Source organism: Rhyacophila brunnea, unplaced genomic scaffold, assembly GCF_057557595.1.
Source record: "Rhyacophila brunnea isolate RB1 unplaced genomic scaffold, BYU_Rbru_1.0 scaffold_11, whole genome shotgun sequence".
Taxonomy (NCBI): domain Eukaryota; kingdom Metazoa; phylum Arthropoda; class Insecta; order Trichoptera; family Rhyacophilidae; genus Rhyacophila; species Rhyacophila brunnea.
Window position 1 is genome coordinate 8,993,291 of NW_028232763.1, and position 9,888 is coordinate 9,003,178.

Sequence of the window (9,888 nt, forward strand, 5' to 3'; positions counted from 1 at the left end):
GACATTTTCATGTTTATTTGATTGAAAATGAAATTTCTTGCTATCTTCACTGTTTCTCAATCAATGTTACCGTTCGAATATATGTTACAAAATCGTATTTCTATTTATATACAAATAAAATTCTCATCAACTGATAAGAAACTATTTACAAATTACTTGAGATAAGACTGCCAGTGCCCCTTTTTTTGCATTGCTTAGTAAGATTATTATTAATTGTTATAAACAATAATATACTGCTATCAGAAAGGTCAAGAGATTAGAATAGTTTCCCATGATTCTTCATTGATAAGTAATATTAAACTCAATACTTTGTATTAAGGGCATACTTCTCAGCGCAAAAAAAAACTTAATGACAGTAGTTATTTAGAAATTCAAAAAAATGCCAATTTATTTAAATATTATGATTCATATTTTGTTGAATTATTATGTGTAATTTTTTTGTTAAGGGTTCTAGTAATAGCTTAACTGTGAAATGGGTGAATTAGTGCACATTAATTGAATTATAAAATATTTAAAAACATAATAATAACGTGAGTTTCCATCATGTAACAGGCAGTGCTTTAATGACGCTATGTTACTAAAATGTTGAATATTTTTCACCTGTCTCGCCGCGAATGCATGTGGAAACCTCAATGAGGTCATCTGTACCACGACCCCGTGCGACAGTCATCACGGCACAAGTGCGTATGGACGGCTCAATGATGTCACGACATGTACCTGGAATGCGCGGGAGTTAAAACGTGCTAGTCAACCTAACCGAAAAAAAATCTTTTTTTTTTAAACGGTACATGTTCAAACACGCGCGTCAATATCATTTTACTCCCTACTTTAATTATAGTTTGTCAATTTATGGCTGGGGCCGTATGTTGTAGCTTAACCACTGGGGAATGCCAAAATAAATGGCGTGTTTAAAAAAACACTACCTTATTCTTAGGTCAATAATTATTATAAAGCAATCATTATTCGTAGGATGTTTATCAGACTTGAATGGCTAAAGATATAGTTTATAATTATTATCTTTAGAATTATCTTCAAATGTGTTAATCTTGGCCATTTTTTGAATAATAAAATGCCTAATTCTTGTCAAATTTGGGATCACAGAGATTATCAATATAATCTTTTATCGTAAATATTTCACTATAATGTCGACATAAATTATACTGATGGTTTTATAAATGCGTTTAAAAATTAATAAATGTAAAAAATCTTAACACCACTGCATATTTATGTACTGAAATATGACTATATTCTAAAACATTAGAGCGAGAGGTTTAAAAGAATACTATTTTATGTAATAAAAATACTTTATGCAGTCATCAAATGTTTAAAATAAATATAAAGGATAATAAGGCTTCAAAATTATATAAATCGATTATCTACAACGTTTAAGGAATGTCCAGGATCATGCTTTGAAAATAGAATAGTATGGATTTAAGTAGGTACCTAATTCAGAGAATATTCCCTAATATTCAACTATATTTTTTAAACATCTTCCTTAAAAGGAACCCTCCATTACCCAAGCCTCTAATGCTAACGCTCTATCTATGAGCCAAAATTCCGAGGAATGTTTCATGATCTTAATGTTAATGTGATCACGGCTTTATTGTGTTAATACTTTAGGATTTATATTGAGATGGATATTATAAATTAGGTACAACATCTATATTTAACTTATTTTTGAAATTTTACCTACGGCACTCTAGCTCTTAGGTAGAGATTTATAAATATATATTAAATAAATATATTATAATTAAATAAAATGCAAATTTATAGTATTTATATTCCACTTTTTTATTAAATATTAATACGGTCCAGTTTAATATTTATTAAAAAAAAGTTGAATAAGTACCATAAAATTGCGTTTTATTTAATTAATAACACAATACATTTCTACCATGAATTGATAGTAAAGTTGGCACCATAAAAGAAATTAAATAAATTTACGCATATAAAACGGATAAATGTATTTATGGAAGAATACAAAACAATTTTAATTTTCATTATTTATTGATATGATATTGATAAAACATTAAAAAAAACCATTGTAAAGATTATTAAAATCATAGATTGCATAGAGAATCGCATGGGGAATTAATAATATATACACAATATTAACAATAAGAGATGTAAAATTAAATAATACAAGTCAATATATTTATATTAAATTGATTGTGTTTTTTAATAGAAAGTTCACTGCTCACCATAGGAAATACGCAAGATTCATTTGTTGACCATATGAACATTCTATGAAAAACTATTTTAAAGTTGTGTAATCTGTATCAAATAATTTTATATAGACATACTGCTTAATGAAAATTACTTGTCTATGTCTTTTTTGTGTTACATGTGCAAATGTACTGGCAAACATGCAATACTGTGGTAATATGAATAATGTGTCGTATTTTAGAATATTGTTGTTTATTGAAGCACGCCAATTTGTGTGATGTGGACTGTCAAAATGACCTATAATTTTATAGAAATTTTATTAGGTATGAGCGTTCGTTGAGTTTCGAATAAGTGATTGTGGACGTGCTTAACGTTTATAATACAGCGGCAAAAGTTTACAAACCATTGCAAAATTTGTATGCGGACGTACGTATATTGGTCTGGAACTAAGCATTTCTATTGTTGAATGTTGTCAATAAAGGGAAAGGGTGTTTATTTTTGAAACACAATGCAATTATGTACTTGAATAATAATATACAGTGTACGGCATTTAAGTAAGTTTACAGTAGGATAATAAAACAAACATTTTAGGAAGTGAACTTTAAATTTATTTAATTAAGTAATTATACTGTACTTCTTTTATAACTGTATACATTTTTAACATAAAAATTCATTGATTATAATATATAGGTATTTAAAATGATATTATTAAACAAATGAAAGGAAAGGATTTCAGTTAGCAGTGGTCATCCTAGAGCTGCAACTGACCCCACAACTGCGACCGCGGGCCCTGCTTTGATGATCCCATCTCGAATATTTTGTCCCATGTGTTCCTTCAAATAAAAACATACATACTTTTGTTAACGTGTTATGATATTAGAAACTATTCAAATATTTTATTTCAAATATTATTATACATAGGTAACGTAAATTGCCTATCAAAAAATACAATAATAATATATGATTGGAAGATACAGTTTATTAATCCTAATAAACACAATTTTAACCAAACCAAAAACCAAAAGATTGATAATTATGCAAATTAAATTATTTTTATTAAATTGATAATATATCAATGTTAAGGGTGTATCATGTATCTGGAATACCTCAGAAATATACCTAAGAGTAAAAAAAAATCAAATGCTCCAAATTACGTGGGTATTCAAAAACCAATGCTGCATTCTTAAATCTTGTTTATTATACATGAAAATTTATAGAAATCTCAAATCATCAATAAGGCAAGTATCTGTTTCAAGTATTTTGAAATCACGAAAGATGGTCACCAATGTTAACTGAACGTGAAATTAACACCGCGCTTGCAACATTTTGGCGTGATTAGTATTGCACGGAAAGTACGTTGGCCAAAAATACAATCAATGCATTTTTTTGTAAAATAGCAAGCATGTTTTTGAGTTGTTTCAATTAACGTGTTTTTTTTCATTTCATGACTTTTCATAATTTTATATTGTATATATTATGGCATATTGGCAAATACGTGTAATTCCTTAACACTCTTTCTTTACATATATGATATATATTTAGATAAGTAACCATAAACTACTGAAGTTATCACATTATATACCAAATTATTATAATTTTAAGTATATATGTGCTTGATAAGGTTCAAAACATCAAAATTTTCACAAAATTGTTGATTTTGTGAGAAATATTATTAATTATATTCTTACTTACTATTTTTTTAGGAGTTGCACAGACTTGAATGGAGGAAGAAAATGTTATAATCTTAAATTAAGGTAGGTGGGTATTTTTATTGAATGGAAAATAATAAAACGAGGATGAAAAAACTAACAAAGAACTTACCAATTTCTCAAAAACTTTCCACTTTGGTTCTGGGACTGGTGAAGAAGCCACCTGTGATGTTAGAACCATGGCGACCAAAAAAATGGTGTAAAACTTGACTGTCTTGTTCATTGTGAATAATTAATTATTTATGCTGAGAGTAAAAAATGCTTTCAAATGATTAGCTATACTCTATGTATTGATTTACTATTTGTAGCGAATGGCTTTTTATACTAAACATAAGTGAATACAATATTGTGATATTATTAAAGAAATATCGACATATTTATTATGTAAACTTATGAAATGGTAATTTCTTTGAAATGTTACAGAAGCATTCTCACAAGGAATCCCCGCAGTATTTTATTGAAACCTACTGTTATCTATAATAATATGTAAAAGACACCAATATTACCATACATACTTATGTATAATGACATTAAAATAAATAATTATTGTTCATCTAGGTAAATAACCGATTTAAAAATAACACTATCTTACAATTCCTTTCAATAAAAGAGAGTAATACTATTTGATTAAGTAGGTAGTTATAGTAACCTATATTTATTTTATACATGTCAATTAAAAAAAAATCCATTACTTACTTAGTTTATATTCGATACTTAACATCTACCTACACGTCATGATATTTAAAAATGATAAGATTATCAACCCATTCAGGTTCGAAACGTTTGGCCCTTTGTACTCACGGCGGCAGAAAAGTTGGCACTGCTTAGCGATAAAACTGGTGAGTATCGTTCAGATGAGTATCTGAGTCGGTGGATTAAACTTAAAAGAGTGCTGCATGCAGTCGCTGTTTTGTGTACACTAGAGCCCTAAGAAGGTCGGTATTGGTTATTGATCATAATAATATAATAAGTATATAAGTTATGTATAAGTTTTCCGCTGAGTGAGGGCGCCACATGCCAACATTTGACAATTCGTGGGGTTGCTACCAAAAGTTGGTATGTCGATAATTTAGGTATTTAGAGTTAACAACGAATTATGTGCCTATATATAAATATGTATGCTAGAAAAAAAATCAAGGTCATCCGATATATAGAATATGCACATAAAGCACAAAGATATTAGCATTAGGTATATCTGATTTTAAAGGACATATCAAACATCAAATTGCAATTACACTATAACATAATATATACCTAATAAACACTCTTGATGATTTCACTTAAAAAAAATTTTTTTTTTTAATATTTCATTTATTAGATATGGATAAATTTGGTCTGTAGTCTTTATTTCTTTGATACTCGCTTTTAAATAAAAAATAAATAATCAAATTTTACTTAAAAATTAAAGAGAATTGATGTAATTGAAAGATTGTGTGCTTAGTTCTACGTTCGAATACTGGAGATTTATGATGGTATATCTATACTATTCTACCTATGTGGAATAAATTATTAATGTTGCCTCTTCGCGCTCCTCTCTCCCATGGGCACTCTTAACTTAAAGTCATGTAAATTCAGCTAAAACACATTTGAGTGCATGGTGACCTCAGTATTGTGTAACTGCTCCTGAGACATTTACGTTCATAAAAAATATAGTTCACCCCAAACGTAGGGTCCCGTGATGGTGCGGAGCGTGTATAGTTTGGCGGGGCTATTTGGAATACGTAGTGTGACATAAAATATCGTAAAACGTGTAAAAAAAATATTGTTAATTTATTTAATACTTTTTTATTAATATATTGTCTTACTTATCACGAAATATTATATTATTTATATTTATAATTACATGTTATAATTGAATGTAAAAAACATGTAGGTACACACGTATTGATTTTGATACGGCAAGGGCTAAAGACAATTTTTACTATTCTTATACATTTAAAATCACAGATGTCATAGTAAGCTATTATTATAAATTTAACAGCTACTGATGAAAGATGTCGCTATCCAAGCTGTGCAGCTGAGCTCACGACGGCGATCGCAGGTCCGGTTTTGATTATGCTTTCACGGATCTTGTGGAAAAAATGTTTCTGTAAAATGAAAAAAAATGTTGCTATTATAATAGCTGTAAGTATATGCTTTTTACAAAATATGTTTAAAAATGTAACATATTAAATTTACAACTTAATAATTACAGTTCACAATATTATATTATTATTTTTTTATAGATTACTTATAAAGAACAACCTGTCTGAGAAAATCAATCAGTAGACTTTATTAAAAAATATATGAAACCATTTATAAAATGAAATTTGATTAAGTTAATTTGGTTTAATAAACGAATTTTCGGACGAATGTAAATTTAGTAATTAGTGTTCAGTCTAATAATTATTCAAGTATTTTTTTTTTTTTTTTTTAAATCTGAATGTCTTCTTTGCTGAAATCGGATATAGGTATTACATCACAGCGTAAACAAATATGAAATATGCATATTGTGCTATTTTTAGTCTACGAACTTGCACATATATTAGTAGGTCACGGATAACTAAGAGTGTATCTAAAAAAGATTCAAACAATACACGATGAGTTTTGTCTATGTGATGGCAGCACTTCGTTTAATTATAATATGTGAAATGTCATTAACGACTGCCAAATATTAAAAAGGAGCGATGGGCTCACGGAGCTTTGTGCAGACAACATAATTATGATATTGATTCCTAAAAACCGCACAAACTACCACAACAAAAATAAATAATAGAGAAACGTTACAAAATATATTATTTTGGCCATATAAAAAAAAATGATGAAATAAATAAAGGAACAAAGCACACTATAGAGTCGAATTAGAACTTGTTATGTAAATATGCCACTCTAGCATATAACAGTATAATAATTTAACTATCAAAAATCAAAATGTGTATGTAGCTGTATGTGATTAACTTATACCTACCTAATAGGCTTACAACTAAACCTGATAAAAATCTATCAAGACAACGTACATGATTGAGAATGATACAGTGAAAATAATATCAATATTTAATTATAAATAATATACCTAACCAATAACGTTGATTTTTACAGGTAGGTACAAAAAATAAACCAAAAACATATTTACAATTTTTTTGAATCCTTTCCATTTCGGCTCTGGGACAGGTGAACTCGAAATTTCAGACGCCAGAACCATAGTGATTAAAAAAATGGTGAAAAATTATGCTGACATTTTCATGTTTATTTGATTGAAAATGAAATTTCTTGCTATCTTCACTGTTTCTCAATCAATGTTACCGTTCGAATATATGTTACAAAATCGTCTTTCTATTTATATACAAATAAAATTCTCATGAACTGATAAGAAACTATTTACAAATTACTTGAGATAAGACTGCCAGTGCCCCTTTTTTGCATTGTTTAGTAAGATTATTATTAATTGTTATAAACAATAATATACTGCTATCAGAAAGGTCAAGAGATTAGAATAGTTTCCCATGATTCTTCATTGATAAGTAATATTAAACTCAATACTTTGTATTAAGGGCATACTTCTTAGCGCAAAAAAAAACTTAATGACAATAGTTATTTAGAAATTCAAAAAAATGCCAATTTATTTAAATATTATGATTCATATTTTGTTGAATTATTATGTGTAATTTTTTTGTTAAGGGTTCTAGTAATAGCTTAACTGTGAAATGGGTGAATTAGTGCACATTAATTGAATTATAAAATATTTAAAAACATAATAATAACGTGAGTTTCCATCATGTAACAGGCAGTGCTTTAATGACGCTATGTTACTAAAATGTTGAATATTTTTCACCTGTCTCGCCGCGAATGCATGTGGAAACCTCAATGAGGTCATCTGTACCACGACCCCGTGCGACAGTCATCACGGCACAAGTGCGTATGGACGGCTCAATGATGTCACGACATGTACCTGGAATGCGCGGGAGTTAAAACGTGCTAGTCAACCTAACCGAAAAAAAATCTTTTTTTTTTAAACGGTACATGTTCAAACACGCGCGTCAATATCATTTTACTCCCTACTTTAATTATAGTTTGTCAATTTATGGCTGGGGCCGTATGTTGTAGCTTAACCACTGGGGAATGCCAAAATAAATGGCGTGTTTAAAAAAACACTACCTTATTCTTAGGTCAATAATTATTATAAAGCAATCATTATTCGTAGGATGTTTATCAGACTTGAATGGCTAAAGATATAGTTTATAATTATTATCTTTAGAATTATCTTCAAATGTGTTAATCTTGGCCATTTTTTGAATAATAAAATGCCTAATTCTTGTCAAATTTGGGATCACAGAGATTATCAATATAATCTTTTATCGTAAATATTTCACTATAATGTCGACATAAATTATACTGATGGTTTTATAAATGCGTTTAAAAATTAATAAATGTAAAAAATCTTAACACCACTGCATATTTATGTACTGAAATATGACTATATTCTAAAACATTAGAGCGAGAGGTTTAAAAGAATACTATTTTATGTAATAAAAATACTTTATGCAGTCATCAAATGTTTAAAATAAATATAAAGGATAATAAGGCTTCAAAATTATATAAATCGATTATCTACAACGTTTAAGGAATGTCCAGGATCATGCTTTGAAAATAGAATAGTATGGATTTAAGTAGGTACCTAATTCAGAGAATATTCCCTAATATTCAACTATATTTTTTAAACATCTTCCTTAAAAGGAACCCTCCATTACCCAAGCCTCTAATGCTAACGCTCTATCTATGAGCCAAAATTCCGAGGAATGTTTCATGATCTTAATGTTAATGTGATCACGGCTTTATTGTGTTAATACTTTAGGATTTATATTGAGATGGATATTATAAATTAGGTACAACATCTATATTTAACTTATTTTTGAAATTTTACCTACGGCACTCTAGCTCTTAGGTAGAGATTTATAAATATATATTAAATAAATATATTATAATTAAATAAAATGCAAATTTATAGTATTTATATTCCACTTTTTTATTAAATATTAATACGGTCCAGTTTAATATTTATTAAAAAAAAGTTGAATAAGTACCATAAAATTGCGTTTTATTTAATTAATAACACAATACATTTCTACCATGAATTGATAGTAAAGTTGGCACCATAAAAGAAATTAAATAAATTTACGCATATAAAACGGATAAATGTATTTATGGAAGAATACAAAACAATTTTAATTTTCATTATTTATTGATATGATATTGATAAAACATTAAAAAAAACCATTGTAAAGATTATTAAAATCATAGATTGCATAGAGAATCGCATGGGGAATTAATAATATATACACAATATTAACAATAAGAGATGTAAAATTAAATAATACAAGTCAATATATTTATATTAAATTGATTGTGTTTTTTAATAGAAAGTTCACTGCTCACCATAGGAAATACGCAAGATTCATTTGTTGACCATATGAACATTCTATGAAAAACTATTTTAAAGTTGTGTAATCTGTATCAAATAATTTTATATAGACATACTGCTTAATGAAAATTACTTGTCTATGTCTTTTTTGTGTTACATGTGCAAATGTACTGGCAAACATGCAATACTGTGGTAATATGAATAATGTGTCGTATTTTAGAATATTGTTGTTTATTGAAGCACGCCAATTTGTGTGATGTGGACTGTCAAAATGACCTATAATTTTATAGAAATTTTATTAGGTATGAGCGTTCGTTGAGTTTCGAATAAGTGATTGTGGACGTGCTTAACGTTTATAATACAGCGGCAAAAGTTTACAAACCATTGCAAAATTTGTATGCGGACGTACGTATATTGGTCTGGAACTAAGCATTTCTATTGTTGAATGTTGTCAATAAAGGGAAAGGGTGCAGGAGTAAAAGTACAGAAAATTTACAATAAAAATTTAAAGACGTACATCCAAGTAGAAGACGAAAAAGAAGCAGATAAAGTGAAACAAGCTGGAGAACTCAAAGATCTCGGTTTTGTGACCAAAGAGAATGACTCCTGCTCTTA

The 9,888-nt window shown here is 28.3% G+C and overlaps 1 protein-coding gene across 1 annotated transcript; it reads right to left on the minus strand.

The window, feature by feature from the left end:
- Positions 1-2,912: 2,912 nt before the first annotated feature.
- Positions 2,913-4,098, minus strand: LOC147078337 (cecropin-like). The gene is made up of 2 exons (XM_085960543.1): positions 3,988-4,098; positions 2,913-2,999 (listed from the first exon to the last, which is right to left on the minus strand). Exons 1-2 carry the CDS (start codon positions 4,096-4,098, stop codon positions 2,913-2,915), a joined length of 198 nt encoding a protein of 65 aa, XP_085816669.1.
- Positions 4,099-9,888: the final 5,790 nt, after the last annotated feature.

Bases quoted from the DNA above. Each gene is read 5' to 3' on its own strand.
- LOC147078337 (XM_085960543.1), bottom strand. From the start codon at position 4,098: ATGAACAAGACAGTCAAGTTTTACACCATTTTTTTGGTCGCCATGGTT. The intron at 3,000-3,987 runs GTAAGTTCTTTG...TTTTATTTGAAG, and splicing joins GGAAAGTTTTTGAGAAATTG to GAACACATGGGACAAAATAT.